At 36.7% G+C, this 26,047-nt stretch overlaps 1 protein-coding gene across 2 annotated transcripts in view; it reads right to left on the bottom strand.

The window, feature by feature from the left end:
- Nucleotides 1-341: 341 nt before the first annotated feature.
- Nucleotides 342-26,047, bottom strand: part of TAF2 (TATA-box binding protein associated factor 2) — a 65,309-nt gene continuing 39,603 nt past the window's right edge. The window contains exons 20-26 of one of the 2 annotated variants that reach the window (XM_075141237.1): nucleotides 25,745-25,884; nucleotides 19,819-19,888; nucleotides 18,192-18,301; nucleotides 15,528-15,757; nucleotides 12,713-12,865; nucleotides 12,196-12,301; nucleotides 342-1,984 (exon numbers count right to left, since the gene is read on the bottom strand). In XM_075141237.1, the coding sequence (XP_074997338.1) occupies nucleotides 1,719-1,984; nucleotides 12,196-12,301; nucleotides 12,713-12,865; nucleotides 15,528-15,757; nucleotides 18,192-18,301; nucleotides 19,819-19,888; nucleotides 25,745-25,884 (1,075 nt within the window). In that variant the 3' untranslated portion in view covers nucleotides 342-1,718. The remainder of the gene's footprint in view (nucleotides 1,985-12,195; nucleotides 12,302-12,712; nucleotides 12,866-15,527; nucleotides 15,758-18,191; nucleotides 18,302-19,818; nucleotides 19,889-25,744; nucleotides 25,885-26,047) is intronic. The other variant, XM_075141238.1, reaches the window with a different exon arrangement.

Here is a 26,047-nt window from a genome sequence, read left to right as displayed (position 1 = left end):
CTGTCGGAGCTTGCAGTGGTTGCTAGAGAGGAAACAAGTCACACCAAGGGGGGCTTCACCCAACACAAAGAGCTGCTGGCGCGGGAGCAGATGGGCACCACATCCCACCGGGAGAGAGGCTGCGACGCTGCCTGGGTCCATCGCGTCCGAACCCAGCCCAAACAGATCTTAACATGTATTCCGAGTGCAACGGTTCGCACGACTATCCACGCAGTATGAAAGGGATATGGTGTTTCAATAACAAAATCAGTGTATGTGTATTACAAAATACCTGAGTCCATCATCTTTCCATTTTACAGATAATTTGGTATTAGAAAAACTACAGGATTCAACAGCAGGTATATAATATAAAAGTATTTATTAACTTTCATGAAACAGAATATGGCTTAAAAAAAATCTTCTTGCGTCCCTGTTGAACTTTCTCTCTTTGCCCTAAGGAGAATCAGTCTCTCACAGGAATTTGGGAAAAAATTTTAAAAAATATTTAACCCAAATAGAACCATCTTCTAGAAAGCCAAATGTGAAGTGAACTCTGGGCAACAGAAGTCAACCAGTGCATGGAAATAAAACCCCTGCCTCTACATACAAATAAAGAAAATACATAAAAAGTGGCAGAGATGATTTATCTCTACTATCAAAACTTCTAAAAACTTAAGTTTTTAAATAAAACATTTGCTGGGTGTAAATAATATACTGCATAAAACACAGCTAAAGAAATTTAAATGTATCCATCATTTAAAGTCCCAGACCTAGCTTAATCTACTCCTGTATTTCTCCTGTAGATTCATGAGCTGATCGTATAGAATGCTTCCAAAAAAACCACTCTTCCGCAGGAGGAAATAGGTATTTTTCAATTTTTAAGCTTTTCAAAAGTATTTTTTAATTTTAGCAAAGCCATCTTTCAAAAGCATATTCCAATGTCAAGCTTGAAGAAAAAATTCTGCCTCTGTCAAAATAATTTGCAAACTTTATTGGATTTTTAAAAGCCTGATTACAGGACAAAACATGCATTAAGCATTTTGCTAAAATTCCAAAAACATAATTGCAGAATGTCATTATATTTGAAGGGTCATGTCCATAATAAATACCTGCAGCTTAAAAGCAGCTTGGAAATTTTTAAGAGTTTTAGTACCTGAAAAAGGCAAATGTTCTATACATTTCTTAAAATTCTGACATTACATTGCAATGGTTAAAGCAAGAAACAGCTCAACTGAAGACAACAGAAAATCCCTGTCTTCTCAGGAGGTCTACACTTGGTTATACAATACTACTCTGGAAACAGCACTTCACCAAAGGTCTGGCAATTGGCTTCTGCTTAAAACATACTCTGCCTCATAACATTCTTCAAAGGATTAAAACATAATTGATTCTGGCAGTACACATGGTCAGCATGATGTGCAGGGGGTTGCCAGTGGATGTGGGGCCCTTACATAAAGGGCTGTTTTCTTTGTTTAAAATGGAAAAAAGAGTGGGAGGTGTGGAGAACAGTGAAATACAAAATGACTCAGAATCGTAAAACATATTTTTTGAATCAGATTATTTCAACAACCACATATGCAAATAGAAGGCTTCAAACGAGGACGGTGGCAGAGCTTCTGAATTGCTAAGGCAATTCACATATTCTTATTTCCATAAAAAAAGATAGAAGCTATAGTTATATACATTCTTCTAAGTATTCAGAGAATATTGCAAGTTGAACTCCAGAGAAGCCATCGATATCAGTCTGAAAGTGACGGGGAACGGATTGATCGTGCACTGGCTGGACTGTTAGAGAAAGCAAAGGGATCCTTTTCCTTTTCTTTACTATCATGTTTATGTTTATGCTTATGTTTATGCTTGTGTTTCTTCTTCTTTTTCTTGTGCTCATGGTGGTGATGGTGATGGTGATCACTATGTTTTGAGGAGTTTGATTCTTTACTAAACACAGACAGTGGAGCTGCTGAGACAGGGTGCATGTTCATCTCTCCCGAAGATTGTTCTTTACCTAAAAAAATGGATATAGTGGAATTAATAAATGTTTGACTTGCATTGTTTTCAAACATAAGAAATTCTGAAATATTAGATCAAACCTACAGTATCATTTAAACATGCAAACACAGAAGCTGTTACTATACTTGTACCATTAGCTTATTGATTTTTTCAGAAAAGGCTCTGAACATGCCATTAATGCTCCCGTACTACTGATGATTTTTACAGAGAACTCCTTCCTCCCTCAAAAGTATAAATGTATCCCAATTAGGAATTGTAAAGAGCTAAGAAACGGCAGGTTATACTAGCTTCCAGAAATTCATTTTTAGACAGAGTAGGAAGGCCACTATACCATGCATAGTGAAAATATAACTGCTTATGAAAACTATGATACAAAGTGTAGGACTGGCATACATTAAAGTGCTGTTTTGGGATGTGAACTCCTTTTAGTCAGGAGCTAAAGCTCTCTGCAAGAACATACAAATTTTCTGATATTGAACAGAAGAATTAAATTGCTTTTTCTAAAAATTGCATCTTACAGCCAATTTAGCCTATTTGAAAGATTACACAAAGTTTTGTTATTAAACAAAAAGCACATTCCAATGAAGACAATTACATCATCTTTGTTAGTATATATTTCACAAATACACTAGAACTACTTATATATTGAGTAAGCCTGGTATCTGAATCTGAGGAGAGAAAATCTGATCCATGACCTCTCAATTCCTGAACAACTTTCTCGTTCTCTCTTTGGCTCATTTAGTATTTCATTATTTCACACAAACTGCTTCAATAGTAGGGAATAACATTGTTAATGAGGGGAAACACTTGGAAGGTAGGAAAGCTCAAATTCCTTTAGGCAAAAACTGAATCCAATCACTCACATTGCAAGGACGTGCTTTAACTACTAGACAAATGTAGAAAAGCACCATCAGATTTTTGAAGGCAACTAACTCTGTTAAGTTTTACTTAAAACGGATTTTCTTCAGAGCTGCTTTAAATGTTGGGTTTTTTCCCTCTCCAGTTGTCAGTGAAAATATCCCTGTTAAATAACAAGGAATTATGTTATGTACTTTGCAGTTATCTTTTTTCTGTATATTTGAAAATGGATTTTTTTTTTCCAGTACATCTTTTTGTTTGGTTCGTTGGTTTTGTATCTTTAAAGGCAAGAATGATTCGTTTATGGTAACGATTCCTGGAAGTCTGAAGAGCCAGCCCCCTTTAGTATGACAAACAAGCTTTGAGAAAGACTTCCATGCAATCTTTCTAGCCTTATCCAAAAGATGAAGAACTGATTCAACCAAGCACATACATAGGAAAGTTTCTAGACAGTACAGCTGTTCTGTTTTTTGTTTGTTTGTTTTTAAATATAGCTGGAAAAAAACAAAATCTACATCTGTAAGCAGTGTTTGTAAGTCAGAATAGAAATACAAAACATTTTTACAGTGAGGATAATCAATGACTTACTACGGGACATGGTGGAATCTCTATTGCTTAAAGTCTTAAACAGCAAAAGTGATGTCTTTCTAGAAATACGTTTGGGCTCGACTGCAAGATGTGAATATGGTGCAATATAAAATTCTGCTGATGTTACAAAGGAGGCTAGAATAGAGTACAATAGTTTCCTATAGACTTAAAATCTCTAATATGCAAGTATTTTAAAAAACTTTAATTTTTATTTCATCAGAACTATGCAGTAGTAAACACATGTTATCAATGCAAAGATTTATTCTTAGAACTCAAAATGACTTTACTTTTTTAACGTATATTATGGCAGATAGAAGATATGCACACAAATTCAAACTTCCACCTGCTGACTTCAATGCACAGTTACTACAACTTTTTTACGTTGTTACCTGGAGCAGTTCTCGACAATGCAGACAGCATACAAGTATACTGTATTTGATGCAAAAAGATACAAGATTGCTTCACAATTTAACAGTTTCTAATTATATTTCTCTTACCTGTACCTAAACCTATCTCCGTAACCTGAGCTCATTCCTCTAAAGCATACAGCTTTTAAACAAGTAAGAAAATTTTACTTAGTAGCTGCAAGCATGCAAAACCAGCCATGAAACAGAAGAGAGAATGGTGGAAAAGGAGCGTATCTGACTCGCGCCATTAGAAAAGGAATGGTTGGAGGCTGTACCTCAGAAAACCAAAGTACACAATATTTGACACCATTAAAATGGGCTACAGTAGTTAAAGGTGAACTGTTGCAGTGACACAAACACAGCTTCTAGTAACACAGAAATAAAGGTCGTGGCAAAAAGCCTGAAGAATACCCATCAGTGTTCGTCCATAAAAGATGTACAAAAGATTATCCAAGGTATGGAACACATTCTCACATGTTCTCAAGCTATCGGCACATGATGCATTAAAATATACAAAGGAAACTAAAGTGAACTTAGAAAAAAAGAAAACAAAAAACCCACACGCATGACACAAACCCTTAAAACTTCACAGCCCCATTAGTTCCAAACTGTGAAGTTATTTTTAGACGGAAACTGAACCTGTAAGTCTAGACACTGCATTTGTAACAACCTCAAACCAAAGCTAAGCCTCTGAGCTTTAAAAATTTTAACCCAGTATAGCTGGTATAAGGTCATGGGCTTAAGTCTGCCGGGATGATGTGGCAGTAGTGCCAAGTGCCAGTGAAGACCAAGGATGCAATCAAACAGACGCTCTTGACTCTGTTGCACTACCTGCCACTTGTACAAATTTCCTGCTGTTTACTGAACTACCAGCTCTGCTAAGGCAACAGTCTGCATTATCACTTTTTTACTTACTTCAGGTAGGTTATTAAAAAAAAATCTATTATTTAGAGCAGTTAAACACCATTGACTGGAACAAGTTAGGGAGCAAATACAACAGCAGCTTAAGCCAACAGGACTGAAGAGGAGGTGATGAGCACCTGGAAACTGAAAAAGGCAGGAAGATCTTCAGGAAGGGGAGAAATGGAATCCAACTGCAACTCAATGGCTACTGACGCTTAAGGAGACAGTCGACATTGGTAATATGGCACAAATGTCAATTAAAAAATGAAAGAATGTCATTACAAAAATCTACTTTTACTGAGCCAGTACGAAGAGTACACATACACTTTCTTCACAGAGGTCAATGATAGCTATAATCTTGTTGTTTTTTTAAATGCAAAAATAACAACTACTCAGAAAATTTCCTCCTACTGTTAAAGAGTGCTTTAAAATCAGGAATCAACTGTATTGATCCTGGACAATGGCTCAGAAAGGATGTACGCAGACGACTGAATTCAGTTGTCTATAAAATGGACAGACCTGTAAAAGCTCTATAAAAAATTCTACAGATTTGTACTTGCAAAATTCACTGTTAAACTTGCAGAACAATTTTTCTTCATTTTAATTTCTTTTTAATCAATATCTATTTAAGGCCCATGCCAAGAACCTGTCAAACTAGGGGAGCAAGGCTAAATAGGAATTGCTTTACAGGGTTTTAATATCATCCTCATATCAACAGGGGTAGCAGGACTGCTGCAAGGAGGCACGGAGCACTCCCTCTTCCTGCAGGGAACCCACTTCCTCCTGGCAGAGGGAGCAGGACTGGAACCCGGGTTTCTCAATTCACAGAAACACACAATAAGTGGAGGGTGAGCCCAGGAGCTCGCTTCTGAAGTGGTTAGTAGCATTCCTTGGAAGAAAATGCACATACATGTGTCTATCCACTTGGACCTCCTTCTGTTTGGGATGTGGAGATTCCAATGTAATTATTGGCTTTGCGGTGTTCCAGCTAGCTGGGTAGGTGTTCAAAATTAGACAAGATTACTATCCCATGGGAGAAAGATTGGAAACTGTGTGCATACCTTGTCACAGGGACTGATACAAATGCTGTAGATATTGTGAGAGAGAATAAAATATGAAAACCAGATCCCGTAGTTTAGTTTTAGAATGAAAGGGGATTACATCTTGATAAGCTTTAAAGTAACATTTTCTGTCATAATAAAAATCGCTGTCAGTTAATTGTAACATCCTGATCATCAATTACCTAGGGTAAGTTTTTTTCTTTTTAAGAATCATTGGTGCATGAACATTGAACAATGTTGTTGGGTACAGTGTTTTACCTATTCTCCTCTTATTTTGTTGTTGAACCTTTACAATTTGGGAACATGTAACTTGAAACTTTAACATGCCAACAAGCTTTCATAAGATCTATATGGTCTCTCCTGTATTTCTGATTTTGTGTGAAGAGGGTGGGACACCACAGACTTACAGTCTCTGTTTCTTTGCATATACAATCTCTTTAAAACAGTTGGCTTGTGTAGGACTTTTCCAAATTGGCACCTGTTAAAAATGATCCCATTTGCACCCTGATTTATTCAAACGACAGAGAGGGAGAAACCAACTTCACAAATCTCAGCAAAGGATAAGGCCCATGGGTCCAGTGTTTCAGCTGAGGACGGACTGGTGCTCCAGAACCTGACACTGACCACCTCTGGGAAGAAGGGGACATCAACACAAGCACATGAGCACTTAATATGCCTCTCCCAGAACCCAAAGAAAGCTTGCTAATGAGAAAAATAATGCACTCTCTTTGCCTAGCAGTTGAACTGCAGCTCTGGCTAGCATTTTCTCTAACGAGAGAACACTAAAAAAGCTGAAAAGATCTTGAAAACTGTTTTGACAATTACCCTGTTTTTCCTTATTTCTACTATTCTTTTTTAGTATTACCCTGGAAACATCCAAGACACACTATTTTTTAATTTAATGCTGTGTTTATGCACCTGTTGAACCATCAACAAAGCACATACAGAAAGTTACCAAGCATAAGTAATTCCAAGCTTCCAGAATGCAAGTGTGTTTTGTCATTTGTCTTAAGAAGCAGAATTTTTAGATTATGTATCTCTGGAAAAAAGTTATCAATTTCCTGTCTAGTAGAGTATTCTTTTACAGACCATATGACAAAATTTAAAGTTTGAGAGTGAGAAGTAAAGGTCTAGTAAAAAAAAAAAAAAAAAAAAAACAACAAAAAACAACCCACCCAAAAGTTTTCTGAGGATGTGCTAAACAAATCAGTTAATTTGGCTCCAACATAAAAATTTTAACTAGTTCCAATTTACAGATTCATTTGACTTCATATTTTTAGGGGGATTTATATCCAGATAGATAATTCCTTATACCTACACCAAAGGATAGCCTCTGCTGAAGTACTGCATAGACGAGCTGGTGATTTAACTAAAATATACTTTTAACTGGTAACCATTTTATTAGTTTCCTCATTTGACTTTCACTTAACAACTATATTGCTTTGTCCTTACACTAAAGTAATAACTTAACTGTGCTGTTATTTTTACTACATTTACTTCAATATTCTAGAGTATTCCCTACTTTAGAGAAAAATAATTTAAATCAGTAAGTCAATTCAGAATACTTTGTGCCTCTAAGTTTCAGGTAGTTCACTTGAAAATTTAGTTGCTAGTCTTATCCATCTTCTAGGTTTGAGAGTGATCAGATGTTTTCTCAGAGACAGTCATAGCTACAATATTATGTTGTTTTTATTAAATCATGTAGTTGACACACTGCAGCCACACGCTGATGCAATTCTCATTTATGCTGTCACTTTAATAGAAACATAAGCCCTGCAGATAAAGCTGCTTTCATGCACTTTAGGATAAAACACCTGAAAACACCCTTCCTTGTGAAGTGTACAATTAACCACGTACTATTTCAGTGAGGCAAAATTATCTACAGAACCTCAAAGCCTATGAGCTACCAGTTTGGAAACAGTTATATTTTAGGTCATAAAATCAACATATGTGTAACAGATACTATCAAACAGATACCATATTAATATTATATATTATTAAAGGGTAGTCTAACAGAACAGTTGTAACAGCTTTTCCCTCCTTAAAAAGTAAAGCAAAAATCCATCATTGTCAGCAGCATCCTCCTATCCAAGAAGCGTTCATTTCTGTATTTGTCTGTGTGCTGATGTTTCGGTAACCCTTTTGGGCAGGGAGCCACTAACTAATGGCTGAACTTTGAGGTACTGATGCTCTTATAGCTAACTCGGGTAACTCCGCTAGGCTGCAGAGGACCGGGCTTTTTATACATTTCAGACTGAATTCCTATTAACTACTGTATCCACACTTGAAATGTGGTGATTTGCACCACAAGCTCAAATCTACTTTGTAAACGTACAATATACAAAATAATGCCTATAGTAGTTTCCCTCTACACTTTACTGCAGTATGTGCTGTATCTAGTCTCAAATTGTTCCAGAAACAATTCAATCCAGCTAAATCATTATTTCATGAAACTGCAGACAGTAACTGTGATAAACAAGACTACAACCCAATCAACACGTATGACTGTGGTCTAGACCTTCAAAGTTTCATGTACATCTGCATGGCAAACAGAGTGACCTACAAGGTCAGCAGTAGAAATTTCCAGTTTGATTATCCTGGAAAACAGCAAAAGGATTAATAGAATGGCCAAAGGATTTTTCTGATCTGAGTTCGAATGCTCAGGATGTGTCCTCAAAGCCCACTGCTCCTGAATGTGATCAGAAAAAGGACTGCCAGTGCACAAAGAGAACATCACTGTATTTACCTTTTTTTTCCTTTGTAGAAATAAAAAAGAAACTTGGAGACTGCTTTGTATCAACTATCAAACTATCAAAAATAGTTGGGAAAGTTCTAATTAAATGTTTATCAGTGATGACCTGTTAAGCCATAACAACGTGTAACTTCACTGGCAGATCATGCAGGCTACAGCCAGGCATTTATTTTGGAAACAGAGAAGAACAGACCAATCAATAACCACTGACACATACAGCAGAAATTTTTCAAGGTTAATTTTGAAGTATTGTACTTTCAGATGAGTGAAATATTAAAGTAAAGAAGCGTATCTTAATCTGATTTCACTGAAGTCAACAATGCATGACAAGTCACCTTACATTCTGAAATGAGAGTTTAAATGTACTGTTTACACAGAATCTGATCTTGAAATTCTTTTGATCTTAAGATAAGAGTAGGGAGTGTTACTACTATTCTTGATGACTTAGTAGCAACTAAAAATCTGTTCTCGCATTAGAAACGTGACCTTGCACAGCTTTGGAGGCTCAAAGGAGGCTACCATGTTTCTAGCCCTTAGGGCAGATGAATAATCAACACAACAGCGTTCTTCAGACAGTTCACAACTGATGTTTTGTTTGTTTTAATAACTTATTGAAAAATGCTCAGAATCCCTTATAACTACCAGAGTCCACAGTTCTATTATCGTAGACAGGATGCTTTAGTAGGATTTAAAACATTTTCTATATGAACAACTACAAAAGGCGCTGTAATTATATTACTGAAACCTGTAATCCTGAAGAGTTGTAGTACAAGACTTCTTTTATTGCCCTTGCAGCATCTCTCAACCCTAACTTTTCACATCCATAAGCAGAAGCATACAGAAATAAAAGTTTTTAAAGGAAAATAATATTTTCCTGGCTTTACGGGGGTTACATCAACTTGAACAAACCCAAATTATCATTTGGGGTGGTATGGGGAGTGTAAAAAAAAAAAAAGAATACACAGATATGGCAGGATTTAGACCCAACATGAACTTCCTCCTGGCAGCTGCTGTTTGCAGGCTGTGTTTGGTTGATGACCTAACACTTCATGTGACATGTGGGGACATAACCACAGCTGTGAGAGGAAAACTGAGTATGGACTAAGAGCTCGCTGCCTTCCAAGTAAGAGTCATAGAACTGAGGCAGATACAAGATCTTACAGATTTACTAACAAGATACTGAGACCATTTCAGAACCTGTTGTCAATCTATTTCACAATAATCACTCACTGAAGTGCACCCATCCTCCGTCATTGCTGCAAAAACTCAAAGGCCCTCAGGAAATATTATCTGTGATTCCTTTGTAAAACAGAACACTCCTATGTGTGAACAATTTTATTTACGTATGCTTTTATTTTTCCCCATCTGTTTGGCATTTCTTCTCAGAAGTATGCCATTTCCTAAAGATTGAACTGTCTTTATTTACTCAGTCTGAAATTCATACATCTCTGCTTCTAAGAAAAATGCTATGAATAAGAAACAGGTGAAATTTTAGAAGCAAAGAATATCTGAAGTGGAACTGTTTCTAACCGCACAAACCAAAGAAAATGAAATTAATCTGAAGTGTTTCAAAATAATGCTTTTCAAAGGCTTATTATTTAAAATGAATTCTGTGGCAAAAAAACCAGCATTTGTCTCATTTATTACCTAGGAAAGAAAATGTACTCTAGTGTGCTGAATGCCTAAATGGCAGAGGTGAGAAGGTCATTCAGCACACAAGTGAAACTCGAAGTAGCTTTTGTATGCTGTAGGTCTACAAAAGCAGCAGTCAACTAGTCATTATTCCACTCCTGATCAGACCCTACCCTTTCTGAACTCTAGTGCAAACTTAATATGCAACAGTCCTGGAGCACAGAGCTGGCGTACAAAGGGTCCCGTAAGTCCTATTTGTGAAGTATTTGGCAGAGTTTTGTTTATGACTTTATATTCCGTAGAGTGTGTAAATCTAGTAAAAAAAACTGGTTGCAAAATGTTACGTAAGAGTTATAAATACTAATCCTCAGTGGATCAGCTTTGCACTCGCGTGCCCTGGATGTGTCATTCTTTGCCGTAACAGAAAATGTAACGGTTGACCATAACACTGAGGACAAAATTCAAAGCAGCTCTGAGAGGCTTAAAGTAAAGGTTGTGCGGAATTAGGCTCCTGAGTTCATGAGAGCAACTTATATGCAGCCTTCCCCTTTACTCTGCTGAAATGCCTACGATTTAGGCAAAAAGTTGTGAGGTTTGCTACTCTACGTATCTAACAGCAAATCCGTCCTGATGGAGCTAGCTGTACAGGCCCATGTCATTAACCAAAGGCCATCTGGAATCCAGAAACTAGACCTCCCTGTGTTTTATGTCCCCATATGAACTTAATTTGTTAGCTGAGCAATGACAGCAGTTACCTTTTATAAAAAAAAAGACACAAAACTCCTTAGTGGCTAGAGCCTCTGCCAAGGAAGTAAAAACGTAAGTCCTAGGCCCTAAGGGAGTATGAGCCTACAGCTTCCACATCCCCGGCCAGCACCAAGGCACCGGCCTCAGCAGGAGAGCAGGCCACCAGCCCTTCTCTTAAAACGTGGCCGCTAAATTGCCAGGTCACAGGGAAAGCAGATGAGGTTGCCTGTCAGCATAGCTCAGGACCTAGGGCACTCAAGACAGACCCAACATTCCAGATCCTGCTGCTAAGGTCTACTTGTGTTTTACATTAGGCAACCACTGGATAAAAACAGAAAAACAAGCAAGAGGATAATTACTTTGAATCCTGCTTCTAAGGCCAAATACTTCACTTTTACACATTGCAGTACTGCAACATTAAAACCTTGTTTTGGATGTGTACCGAAGATCTCTCAAAATGCTTGTAACATAGTCACACTACCTCAGCTTAGCTCCACTGGCACATTCTGGAACTAAACTTGAGAAATGTGGTTAAAATATTTTGAGAAAATGAGACTAACCACTGAATTTCTTTGCTACGGACAGATAAGCAAAGAAGGCGGAAGTTTATCAATGAAGTTCAGCCTCCTTTAAGGTTTTTAAGAAACGCTATTCTTTGAGAAGTAATTTTGCCAAATATTTTATGAAAAAGATACTAAGAGAAGTAGTAAAAGAAAAGAAGTGCTTGAAATGAAACCATTTTACTCATAGATGCAATCTTTTCAACTTTGAAAAGCCCTTCTAAGCATCTTTGAGGCTTGCATGTTTTTTAACTACTGATGTCAAGTTATAAATCATTAAGATAAGAGTTTTTTTTTTCACCTGAATAGTCTTGCTTTTTTTTTTGAAGTTAATCTTCAAAATTATTATTTTTTAAATGACAACTATGGTAAAGTAAGTTTTACCTAATACCTTATGGGGTTCTATTTCAGCTTTATGTTATTTTATTCATTCCTTAGCTTTTTACTTTTACAACCATGATACATACTTGCTTTACTTAGATATGTATGAAAATACACAAGTACAGAGTTACCTATAAATATACTGGAAGCTAAAGAAATGTTCTTATGCTCCCTTTACATACTTCTTTGAATTCATTTAACAATTAACACTTACCAGCACTATATGTATAGGAATAAGCAGTAGCAAAAAAAAAAACCCCACAACTCAAATAGTTGGAAAATTCATACTATCATTTTGCCAATAAATTTACTCATACCTGGTGTGGATGGTCTCTCCAACATATTCAAATGATGGTAAATAAAGGCTTGACTGTCATGAACTGTGTCCATATCAATTTCCTCCTCTTCTTGAGAGTTTGAGAACTAAGATACCAGGAAAAAAATAAGCAGATGCTAATAATTCATAGCAATATCACTAAATAGAACTTAAATATTTTATTTTTGAGGTAAACTGAGGGTGAGAGGGAAAGGAAGTGATATCTACCACTGCAAAGGAATAAAAATTCAATAAAATTAAAAAGGGTCAGTGTCTTTTCTTCTTTCTAATTTACTGTGAAACTGCGTGAACAAAAGCATTAACTGTCAACTTTAGTTCTTGCCAGCCAATAAAGAATCTGATGGGAAATTTTTTTGCCAAAGTAAGTGTAATAACTACTGTACACATATACACAACATGTCGTTTGTTTGAACACAGCTTTAAGGGAAGTCAGCAGAAGCCACTGCTGTTATTCTGAATACCCTACATATTGTGCAAGTTGAATTTCCATTTCTTACTCTGATTTTGAGTTTGACTTTACTGTCTTCATTCTTCTCTAGTATTTGCCCTGGCTCCAATGGAGACCCGAGTGGCATATCAGCCTTCCTCTTCACCCCCTGCTGATGACCAGAAATGCTGGATGCTGTTTCCTTAATAAGATGATCATCCTCCTGAAGCAGCATTAAAAGACCAGAATTAGAAGATAGCAAGAGCCATGTTTCAGCCTAAAAGAGACCTGATAGCTGAAAACACTTCTGAGTCAAGTGGGTGATTTGAACAAAGTTTTCCCTGTAGTTCTGGCAAAAAGTATTTTCTAAAACCCTGTATGGATTTGTGCCAACCTCTCCTACAAACATAGTTTCTCTTTACTTCTATCCCTGCTCCCTCTGCATATCTAGCATTGGCATCTTTTCTGTCCCTTCTCACAATCATGGTACTGTTGGTGTGCAACAACATTTGCTGCCTCTGAATAGCCTTTCTATAAATCTGTGCTTCGCAGACTCTCCTCAGTCCAAATCTCAGTTGAAAAACTGTGATAGCCTCTGATCTACACATGGGATTTAGCTAAATCTTCTTTTATTTAGCTTTAAAAGCTAATGCTTACTTTGTTGAATACAAATCATAACAAGCACTTATAACTTGGGCTTTTTTTGATTTCACAACAATATTTATTAAAAAAAGGTAAACTGTTTTGTAAATTACTGCTTAGATTGTCAAAAAAACAGGGTCAAAGGAATATAAAAATAGCAGGAGAGCCTACTAAGTTACACATATAGTAATTAAAACAGGAGACAAGTGTTTCAACAAGTCCAATACACAAAATATAGAAGGAAAAATAAAGTACCCACAGAAGCAAACATAATTAACAGCCCACTAAAAAACTAGACAAAGCCTTATCATAGACTCTCAAGAGTATATGCTGCTCCACTGAACTGCTCTTCCTCTATTCTACAAAGGGCACTCCATCCCCACAAAATCTTGCCCTGAACAATTCAAATTCAATTTTATGAAGTGGGGAACTTCTATCATCCTCATCAAATTCAGTGTCACAAGTCTATCAGTACTGATTTTAACGTGTTTATGCTCTCAGAATCTAGTTAATCTGATGTATTCTATCACCTGTTAATTCTTTCTTCCCCTCAAATACATATTTCCCTTTTTTCATCCCTATTATTCAACCCAACACACTGCTGTTGTGAAACACTTTTGGATAAGCTTTGGCTGATGTGAGAGGCAGCCTTTGTTTTATATTACTGGTTTTGGTTTTTTTACAAGGAAAATCAGTTCCCTGCATTTTGGGGAAGTTACAGTGAAAATGGTAACCTTAACAAAGTAAGGGGTAGGAGAATGGAGATGAGGCATAGGAGAAGATATGAGGGATGAAGTGTGAGTTGAGGCTTATACTAATGCTGTATTTTCAGACTAGTGTAAGGCAGTACTGCTGCTAGAAGCAGCAGCCTCTTCCCCTTCCTCACACATTTCTGTCCTGGGCTGCCACAAGCATTTGTATAACTACATGATGAACTGGATCAGGAGGAAATATCTGTTCATAAAGGTATATTCCAACCAGATCCTCCCCTGATCCAGCTCACTATGCAGCAACAACTGTGCTAGCACAAGGGAGAGGACAGTATAGGAAAAAGAAGAGCTAAGAGGAAATATTTTGATTAAGATAGTCTGGCTACTAAAAAAGTTTGGATGCTCACTGAACTGCAGCCTAAAAATCTGCCAACAAAATGTCTCCTGCTATTTAATTCTGATGTCTGTGCGCAGCAAATTAGGACTTGTTACACGTTCTGTAAATATGTAGGGTAGCTCTAATGATATTTGACTTCATCATCATTTTCTCCCCCTACTGGAAATAGCCTGAAGGTACCGTAATAGTTTGCACTCTCAGTATACTTCTGAATAAGAACAATTTAGAAATTAACTACGGACTGATAAAATAACAGTAAACCGTCCCATTCAAAAGGGTGGAAAGAGTTTCAAACATGCTAACCACATGTTCACATTCTCTTTCAGGATTTACTCCTAAGTAGTTTCAATCAAATGTAGTTTTTGAAACTGTTAAGAAAATTACTCATTATTTCCATGTCCATCGAGTTTTTTCCCTCATAATTAAATTCGTCCAACAAAAAGACTTAGTCTTGCAGCAGTGGCAGTTATTCTTAAGAAAAGTATGACTTGAATAGCTTGTAAGATCCATTTTCTAACTACACAATGGATTATGTGTTAGGACTGAAGCCTCCGAAGCCAGAAAGCTATCAAACTTAATGTATGCGATTTTTCAGAAGTTGTTACAAATCCTTCAGAGCAGAGTACTAAATAGTCAGATTCAAGTGTTCAACGAAGATGTGTTCAAGTTCCAACTTTCACATCTCTTAAAGTTGTTTAAAAAGAGCTACACTATGTATTTTAAGATGTAATAAATTTACTGATAAAAGGTTTTGTTTTGGAAAATTGCATAACTTGCCTATAAGCAATATTCTTAGTCTAATAAAATAAAGTTTTCATCACAGCATCAAACATTTCTGTGAATCACTTCAAGTCTTATAAGCAATATAGAAAAAGTAAAGTTTTATAAACAAGAGAAATTATGAGACTAGAAAAAACAAGTAAAAAGCTTGCATACACTATGCAAAACAGTTTAAAAAAGTCAAAAAAGTTATGGTATATGCCAGCTTTTCAAGTGGAAGGAATAAAGAGTAACAAGGTATAAAGGTAGCTTAGGTAAAGCATGAAAAGCTTGAACACAATACAAAATTAAATCAGCAACCAACGCAAGGACTCAGAGCCAGCTGAATGGGATGTATGCAGATGGTTTGTGCTTACGGTGTTCTGAAATCCTACTGACTGTCCGTGATTGTTAGTACTATTCACAGGTTCCTGATTATTTGCAACTGATTCAGGGATAATCGTTGGATTAAGTACAGCCTTCTTTTCTTTCAGATTAAGAACAAGTCCAAGCTCTGGTAATGGTAAACAAGAAGGTCTGCTGAGGCCAAAAAGTGTGAAATAGAGGTCCACAGCACCACATCGTAATCTCCAGTCATGTGAAGTTCCTAAAATCCAAAAGAGATTATTGTTAATACAGAGATACAATCTTCTCCTCCCCCACAAGACAGTTTAAGTGATCTGGATCTGCCAGACTATGACATTTTCTGTGCTTAAGATACACTTCCCTCATTATTCCTGCCTCTTACTGACTCAAACTCACATGCTACATCCTGTTCAAAAGGAAGGCTTTAAGTTGTTTGGGTTGTAAGCTGGATGTGTGTAGTAGAACAAGACTGGGAAACTATAATAACATAATGAAAAATAAAATGAAAATAATCATACCCATATGCTTTTATTTTCAAAGTTTCACTTTAGGTTTTACTATAGGACAATGAAGTAGAACATTTTGTTAGCAAACTGGCTTCCCATATCAGTGGATTTGGTTGCACTTGCCTATGTATTCCATGAAATGTAGTAGAAGCCTTAAGCATGACTGCGATCTGTACCCTCTGAAACCGCACTGATAGAGAACACAAATCAGCAATGCATAAACATGCTTTTTGATGTCACTACTATGTCACATACTTCACTGGATATGCAATACTTTATCTGGAGTATTCATACTGAAAATATGTATTCTTACTGCAAAAAGCAATGCTTTATTGATTTTATTTGTCACTGCAAACTGTGTACTGCTTTTTTATCTTCATACACAAATGGTCAAAGCACGTTTGGCACCAATCACAACAGAAAGACATCCGACATCTGGTGCAACGCTGCAAATTCAGTGATTCTGGTGTTAACTCAGCCTAGCTCTTGACTGATTGCAAGTTTATTGAACATATTGTTCCACAGCAGTAATAGAACTATATCAGGTAAACAAGACACAGATGTGCCAACTGCCATGTTAATGTGGCTGTGCAAGAGTTAGCACAAAATAAAATTACTAGATCTATCCCTGTAAATACTAAGCTTCAAGGGGCCGAATAGTGTTTTGAGTAAGCTTAGCTGTACATACACTTACCCAGTTACAAATAAGTCTGATGAGTTTCATGAACAGCTGGGTAAGGATAAAGCAATATGAATATTAATCTGGACATTTCTAACATTAAAATACTCTCCAGAGAATGACAAATTTTAAATTTTAGAATTTAATTTCACAATATTAATTTTAAAACTATTCTAATATTTTAACAATAAATAATTTACTCAACTTCTTAAATAGTACATCTTAAAATGATATGATGAATTCCCATTCAGTATCTCTCTCCTTTTCCAGCGGAACAGCTAAGCTTAAATACAACTGGTTGCTGAATTTCTCTGCAATCTTTGGAACTTGTGAGCATTATCAACTTAATGCAGATTAATACAGAAGGAAAAAAAAAAGATTATATATATCAATCAGATTCTGTTTTCTATTGCATGTGCTTATGCTAAATGAAAGCAACTCATGATTCTAGAATCATGAAGCTTTAAACCTGGCTACTAACTTGTCTCACATTAACAAACATTTTTTCAAGGCACCCTGGAATGCTACAGTTATCCCTTACAGAAAATAAACTGAAACATTATGTCATCTCGATGCCCAGAAATTTAAGTACTTAAAGCCCCATGAATCATCATAAGAATGTATACCCTATTTGTTACCTGCAAAAAGAGGTAATGGTTGTAAGTAACACTGTGCACACTCTTCTCTCAAGAAAAAGGAAAAAAAAACTCTCTGATGGGAACATCAAAATTGTTTATTTTCTGTGCCTGACACTTGGCAAATCCTACAGAACTGAACTAGTAGTCTCCCACTTCAAACCCTGGAGTGTAGCTGTAAACTTTTAAACATTAAAAACGATGATATACAGAGAAGAGACAGCCTTCAATGACCTAAAAAAGCTGCATAAACGTTTATATGTAATCTATGTAGTAATGTGCCAGATGTTAAAGGGCAGTTTGTCACGACTGGATAAAACTGCTTCAGTAAATGAAAAACAGGTCAATGGTAGAGATGCAAGCCCTTCTCTCATTAGGATCTTTCCTAATCACACAGGGCAAATTGAGTCTTAGGTTTATAATACACTTCTAGAAATCTCGTTTAAATTATCTATACAAATGTTATCCTCTCATATTCTCTCAGAGTTTAGTAAAAGAGGACAAAGAGAGAAAATCTAAAGCAAACTATAAAGAAAAAGGTAACACAGACACCATCATTTGAGGAAACATTTGCTTTGAACATCTGGGTCAAAGAATCATTCTGTGCCAAGGTACATCAAAGCATATTACAGTAGTAGACAAAATGAAAAACAAGGAAGTTTGGTACCCTGTGTCACTGAGAAAGTTCTGGAGGTACGTATGTGACATTGAAATTCTGAGACTGAATTTTCAATTTCTAATTATCTAAGAGAGCTCTTGCCATATTCTGAAGCAAGTCTTTAACACTTACTTCAAAAAACCTTACAATAAAAAAACCCAAAAAACAACGAAACGACAAACAAACCAAAACCCAACCTGAATTCATCAGTTTCCAGAGTTGATCTACCAAAGCTTCGTTACACAAAGGGGACTCCATGTTCTTGGTAAAAGGCGGATTCTTAGTCAGCATATCCAGAATCTTATGCCTGAAAAAGCAATAGAAAAAACCACTTTTATTAAATCCAAATGAATACACTATGAATACAAAGTCTGTTCAGTTTCCAATATTCTTACAAACTTATTCAAGACAGGATTTCTTCCAAAATTTTAATCAATGTTTTATGCTTTTAGTTCTTCCTTCTGTCCACAATATGCATAGACAGAGATTTACCATCAGCAATATAACTTAAAGTTAAAAAGTAAGGTGCAAGGCAACAGGATGTTATTAGACATCATTTTTAACAGTTAGGTACAAAATTGTAGGCTACATTATGCTCTTCTGTTTAGTAACAATCTTTTTTGCACACTGACTTCATAATTACAAAGAAGGAGCAACATTGGCTTATAAACTCCTCACATACTGACACCAAAGAGTTTTTAAATAACTTTAAATGTTTATCACTGATACAAAATGACAGGACCAAAACCAGTGACTTGCACATCCTTCTGGAAAGGAACACTGTCATCTCTTACGTTACACTGGTGTATAAAAATTCTGCACTTAACATGTTTGCCTATAACTTACACACCGAGCTGAAAGTAGATACATTTGTCCCCACTTTCTTTAAACTTGGCCTTGAAAACATTCTATGAATGAGAATAATTATTTGTTCCATTATTTATTATTTTAACTATTTTCCCCATATAGCCAGCTTTCCCATTGCTGTCTTACACATTTGGTACACAAAGATTTTTTTTTTTGCTTTTCTTTAAGAAGAGGTTTACATATAGCACTCAATTCAAAATTTAAACTCCTCTTTAAAAAGATACAAATCAAGTTAAATCTCCTTCCTAGACTGAAGCGAAACCTCCTCTAGTGAGTCTAACTGTATCTACTTTCATTAACAAGAATAATAGAAATAAAATAGAGAACAATTTTGCAGCTATGATTTTTGTAAGAATACACCTATAGAGAGAGTAAAAGTAGTATTATTAATCTCAGTATTTTAATGGTGGCCATAAGAAGAATGTGTTGGGGAAAAATAGTTATTATGAACCTTGGTGTTCAAGGGTTTATAATGAATGTGCTAAAATATCCGACCACTCACTGGTGGAAACAAAGTTGAAACAGGCAATACTAGAAATTACACCATATTCTCACATGTTATCCTTTCACCCCATCTACAGTCTAACAATTGCTTTACACTCCTTGCTGGCAAAACATTGTGTGCACTATATCTCAACCTTTGTCTTTACTAAGTATCACAGTCTTTTTGCCATACGCAACATCAGATTTATATACTTATTTATGATCACAGGGGTAGAACATAAAAGACAAAAATAATATAATGGAAAATAAGAACAGAGTATATTAATTTTTGAGACGTGAACTGTTGAAACTCGAAACACGTTTCAATTTATAAAAAATAACAAGAAGAAAAAACAGTTTTGTGAAGAAGTATTATGCAGTTAAGCATTTGATCTATTCTAGCAATTCCAGGCCAAGAATTTACTTAGTAGTTCCAGCATTAGTGAAAATACTGGCTCTTTATTACTCACTAACCTTATGTAGGGTACAGGATCATTCTGAACCATAGTAAGCAGCCACTGTAGCTCTTCATAGCTCCTATCAACTGCAAAGAAAAATAAAATAAAATGCCTATAAATATACATAAACTGGAAGGATTTTGATCAAGACAATCACAAGTTCCTGAATTAGCACACAAAGAGCTTGAATCACTGCAACTAAAGAGGAATTTCATTAATTCTAGTGCAAATTCAAAGTAAAAGGTGGTTTATTTTACACTGAAATAGAAATGTGCATGAAACTCCCTCATGCCTCAATTGTTCAGTAACCGCCAATTGACTATTAGCAGGTAACTCTGTCACTCGTGAGCATTGATTGGGAAGATCACAGAGTAAATGATCATCTTGATATTTTGTGCTTCCTAAAATGAATGCATTGAAATATCCTTTTAACAATCAGAAGTATAATATTTTCTATAGGGAATAGAGAATATATAATTCTCATACACAGGAGTCTGTGAAAGATTATTATCTATAAATAGGATAGAAAGAGGAAGACTATAGGACTCATACTAAACTGCAAGCATACTCCTCTCAGTAGCCTTTCTTAGTTTTTTAAATCAGTATATTTTGCAATTAAAATGTATTTTGAAACTTATCACCACATGCTTCTAGAAAATTGCTGCCTGACATTGTTGGAAACAAAATCAGCTTGTTAGTTTAAAATTTAAATTACATTACAAAATTCCTTTGATTGTCAGAGTAACATTGCAAAATAGGAAACAACACAGGATATCATCATCACCAATTACACAAAAAAAGAAAGAATTTTTATGTAATCTTTTTCTCAGGTGCATAATTGTAAGATTTTTACAGCAGTATTCTCTTCTCATTTCCTCAAAACAATGAAGAGCTTGCTAAGGCTTTGCTTTACTTCAGAATTTGGGGTATATTAATTCCTGTGTAGGCAGCTCCAAAAACATTTCTGTTGCTTTCCATTTTGTGGTCCTAGCAATGTATTTCTTTCTTCCCCATGCCTACTGTATTTTCAGTTCTAAATACCTCAGTTCAACTTTCCTTCCTGATCTCAGTCAGTTTTCAATCAATAATTTTTAAATACAACTTTTCTAGTCCAACCAATTCTAATACCTATTATTCCCTTGTTATTCTAGAGTAAGTTGCTTTTAAAGGAAGAGGCAATTATTTAAATTATATTATGAGAATCGGCACTTCAGTTCTATTAGAAGTTCTTTAAATACTTTAGACAACTAGAACATAAGATCTCTTCTTGGGTTGGGAGGGGGCAACCAAGCAATTAAAAACTACATTATAATATTGCTTACAAGATGGCTGAACAGCCTTTTGCAAGCGACTTGCAAGTTAGCTCTGCTCTCCCTACAGTCCAATCAGAACAGAACTGGTTATACTGGCGAGGCACTGAACCCGGCGGATAAGCCCTGTTTAGAGGCTGAATGTATTAGTTCACATTCTGCACCATTCAAGACCATGGCTACACAGTTCTGGATGATGCCAGAGCAAATCTGTATCCATACAGACCATAACTGCAATCTCAGATTTGCCTTAAGAGTCGGAGAATTCTTTGAAAAGTTACGCCTAGGACATACTTTTAAGGGATTAATGACTGGCTGTGCTCAACTCCATGCACAGCTGCTTTTCCTGGCAGCTACCTTGCTTGGGATAGAGGGCAGCTAGAACACTGCAAACAAAAGTTGTTTTGCATGGAAGAAAAAATAATATTGTATAACCATGCAGCAAAGACTCACAACATGGTGAACACATTAAGTCACATTCATAAGCAAGCTGCAATTATTTCAACGGCTAACAAAAGGGATTTTAAAATGGTTTTTGATCAGAAAATGAGAAGTCTAGGAGATGAATTCTTTAGGCTAATAGTACTGGATAACAGAATCAGGAAACACCATACTTTTGTGGTTAAAAAAAAAGTCTTTTTTGCTTCTTAAACTTATTTGTGCTTGAAATAAAGTTAAGTTTTCCCTGCTATTTGCCTTATAACATAAACTAGGCCTGCTAGACTTCCAAAGCTTTGATACTAACGCATTTAACCTGCTCTTCAAATTTATATAGTAACTATGAAACATTTGGGGAGCAATGACAAATTAAACCTGACCTTGGGCAGAACAAATCTTATTAGCCAGAAGAATCATGCAACAGCCCAGTTTGGAAGTGACCTCAAAAGATCATCTGGTCCAACCTTTCATGGGAAAGGGAGCCTAAGTGGGATTATCTAGCACCCTGTCCAATTGCATCTTGAAAACCTCCAGTGATGGGGACCCCACCACATCCCTGGGGAGGTTGTTCCACTGATTGATTATTCTCACTGTAAAAAATTTCTTTCTTATATCAAGATGAAACCTCTCCTGGTGCAACTTGTACCTGTTGCCCCTTAACCTCCCCATGTGGCTACTTGTGAAGAGAGAGCCTCCATCCTCTTTGTAGCCGCCCTTTAAGTACTCAAGTATTGCGATGACATCCCCCCAAGCCTTCTCTTCTCCAGGGAGAAAAGACCTAACTCCTTCAGTCTTTCCTCAGGGCAGGTTCTCCAGCCCTCTGATCATCTTCGTGGCCCTCCTCTGGACCCTCTCCAGTCTATCCATGTCATTCTTGAATTGTGGAGGCCAGAACTGGACGCAGGACTCCAGGTGTGCCCTGACAAGCACTGAGTAGAGTGAGATGATCGCATCTCTCTCTCTGCTAGTAATGCCCCTGCAGATGCAGCCCAGGATGCGACTTGCCTTCGTTGCTGCAGCGGCGCACTGCTGACTCATGGTCAGCTGCTTGTCCACCAGGACCGCCAGGTCCCTTTCAGCAACACTGCTCCCCAGCCACACAGATCCTAGCCTGTACTGGGCTCTTTGGTTATGTTGTCCCAGGTGCAGGACTTTGCACTTGTCTTTGTTGAGCTTTGTACAGTTTTTGCTTGCCCACTCTTACAGAGAGACCTGGACAGGCTGGAAGATGGCTCTCCCTTCTGACGTGTCCACCTCACCACCCACCCCACCACCTCATCAGCAAACGTGGTGAGGCTGCTTTCAATGCTGTTGTCCAGATCATTTATGGAGACATTCCCTCGGGGACCCCACTTGTGACAGGCTGCCAAGCCTAAGTAAAAACCATTGGTTGCCATCTCCTGAGTGCGGCCCATGGCCCAATTTCCTACCCATCTCACTGACCACCCATCCTCTCTGTACCTTGCCAATTGGTCTAGGAGAAGGCTGTGGGAAAAGAAAGATGTGTAGACTTTCGTACTTCTGGCAGACATAAAAACAAGTGATTGCTTGCTGAAGTAAAAATCCTCTTGAGATTTTTTTCAAATTACACGAGATGGTGTATCAGTTTTCAATTACAGCAGAGCATCTCTGAGACCCTACATTTGTCAGATTAGATAATCATGGATATTTATTTAGAACAGTTTGTTGTTACCCCTTATAAATATGCAACTGCTTTGCTGTATACATATAACTACTAATAGCCATATAACTATTAAAAAGTTAATAAACCCTGTTCACTTCAAGCCAATTTAGATCAACTGTCCGAGTCCTTATATGCTGCCTCAAGCATTTTAGTTACTGTGTCTCAAAAAAAGCCTTACTATTAACAGCAAAGAAAACAACTTATTCAGTTCCATGGAGAAATTATTTCTTCTAAAGTAACTTAAAAAAGGCATTGCTATTCCTGCCCTGAGAGTTGATAGAAAAACATGGGAGTTCCACACTGCCCCAGAAAATATAGACTTTCTTTTTTATGGAAATTACAAAATCTGTCAGCTTCCTTTACAAGAACTGTTAAAAAGCCAGCTTTGGCACAAGCAACAGGCATTTGATAGCTGCTGGTTTACATCCAGTACGAACTGGAAACCAGGTAACTGGGAACAACGAGAATTAGACCTCTTGGCAATAAACGGCCAATCATTTCTCCTTCCAAAGCCAGTTTTAGGGCTCTGCGAGACAAGCGCTGCTAACTTCTATGTGGGTAGCTGAAGAAGTCGGTTAGCACACTGAGCTTCCAGATGTACCCCTCCACCAAAAACTTACCAGTCTTACTGCTCAGGAGCAGAAGCTGATGTGTTTAGTGCTGGAAGGTTGTATTTGAGAAATGATACTGATGACCAGTTAGACAGTAGGCTGTGTTGTGAATTGTAGTGACTTTATAGCAGATAAGTATTTGCATCTGCTACCTCTGCATCAGAGAAAAACTCGTTGGCAAGGGGCAAGGCAGTTAGGTACAGTAATACTCTAATCCATCATTTCCAGATCTCACAGTGAGCTCAGTCAAAAATTATGTTCAGCTCAAGCACTGATTTCTTCAAGTAATCTTTCTACTACTTTTTACCATTCAAGTTTTACCTTCCTGTAGAGTATTTCGAGCAACTTACCCTATCTTGCTTATACAGTAACCCATTTGATCAGCTGTTTTAAAGATGTACTATATTACTTTGCAGTACAAACACTTTCTTATCCAAGTCAGTTATTAACTGTAAACATCATCCACAAAAGGTCAAGAATTTAATGAGAAAACATTACTTCTATCAGTTTGTCTTTCCAAAGGGTGGGATGAATTAGTGAGGAGATTATTCTAAAGGAAGCAGGCTGATGAGTAAGCTTTCCATCCTCCAGCAAATCTTTCCACTAACACTCTTTGAAGGGAGAAACAAAAAGAGCAGCCTAACAGAGAGAGAGATGCACAGCACCAGCAGACTTCTGAATTCTAGCTGGGTATCCCTCACAGGGTCACCAAATGATACATGTGCAGTGGGTTATAGATCCAGAATGCCTGGCGAATTACAAGACTGAGGACTGAGCTTGAGAGTGACACTCAGTGCACAGCCTCCCCTGAAGTTATTAGTTCTTCTGTATGACAGTCTGGTTTCAGTCTGTAAGCATACGTCCAAATTCTGCCAGATGCATTCACTCAAAGACTCTAATTGACTCAAAACCTCCCATTACCTATCTAGTTTGAGAAGTCTTTGGACAAAGTAATAAGAGATCAGTGTAATCAGTGAGATCAAAGTAATAAAGCCCTGATAAAAAAAGAAAACAATTATTCATGCAAAAAACAAAGGAAACTCCCCATTAGCCTGAAAATGAAAACATGAAATTTGAGGCAGAATAATTAGAAGTCTAGAATCACCAGTCTGTTCACAGAGGAAGAACTGAAAGATTTGGCCACTTTGATAGGGATAACGCTTCAAACACAAGAGCTGTCATAAATTTGCTGAACAGAGAAAGACTAACCCAAATAAATGAACAGGCCAATGTAGTACTAAATTCATTTCATAAAATGCAAATCATTAAAGCTATAATTTCTAACTACCTCTAGAAAATCTGTCAGGATTGAATTTCAACTTCAAATGGCATTTAAGAAAGGACCTGCAACAGTCAACTAAGATAAAGACAATATTAAAAGAAAGGAAACATCTCACAAACATAAGCTATGTATAAGGAATTGCAAAGCAGAATCAACCAATAACCATTAAAATAATCTAAAGTTTCCAAAATTTATAACCGTAAGATGCACGCAAAAGGCAAAATAAAGAGATGAGCAAGAAGGCAAAGCAAAACCAAGAACTTTTACTAGCAATTATGGCTGAACTCAACTGAATCAAAATCACAGAAAACGAAGTGTTAAAAGAAACTACCAAAACCCCTTACCACTACTCATTGTGCTGTCTACTCATTATTTCAAAACTTAGCTATTTGATTCAATTTGCAAGACACTGAGAAACAATGCTCACCACATCTTCATAAAACTTGCATTCTCTAGGACAAAGCATTAATAGCAATCTCAGCTTCTTATCAACACATCTGTCATTGCACAAGCTCTTCTGGTGGACAGTATTTCAACCTAATATTAATGAAGTAAGTATTACACTTTTCTACTATATCAAAAGTGTTACAAAGTGTCAGAATACTTGAAAAAAGTACCTTTTGTGTAATCAACGACAGCCTCCAATGCTGCTATTCGGACATCTACAAAGTGCCCATATTCTGCATATGACTTGAAGAGAGCAGGATCACTTGGGACATGACCATTTTTCTGAAGCACTCGAATAGCTTTTAAACAGCTAGATGTGGTAGAAAGAGGAAATTTACATTAGGTTTCTGGAATGCCAGCCAAGAAGAATAAAATTACTTTCTTCAAAATCAAGTACTGCAATTGTTCTAGAATTATATTATCCAAATTAAGATGTTACAATTACTTTCACAGCATTAACACATAGCTCTCAT

This window comes from Calonectris borealis, chromosome 2, assembly GCF_964195595.1.
Source record: "Calonectris borealis chromosome 2, bCalBor7.hap1.2, whole genome shotgun sequence".
NCBI classification, from domain to species: Eukaryota; Metazoa; Chordata; class Aves; order Procellariiformes; family Procellariidae; genus Calonectris; species Calonectris borealis.
This window is presented reverse-complemented; position numbering and strand designations above follow the sequence as displayed.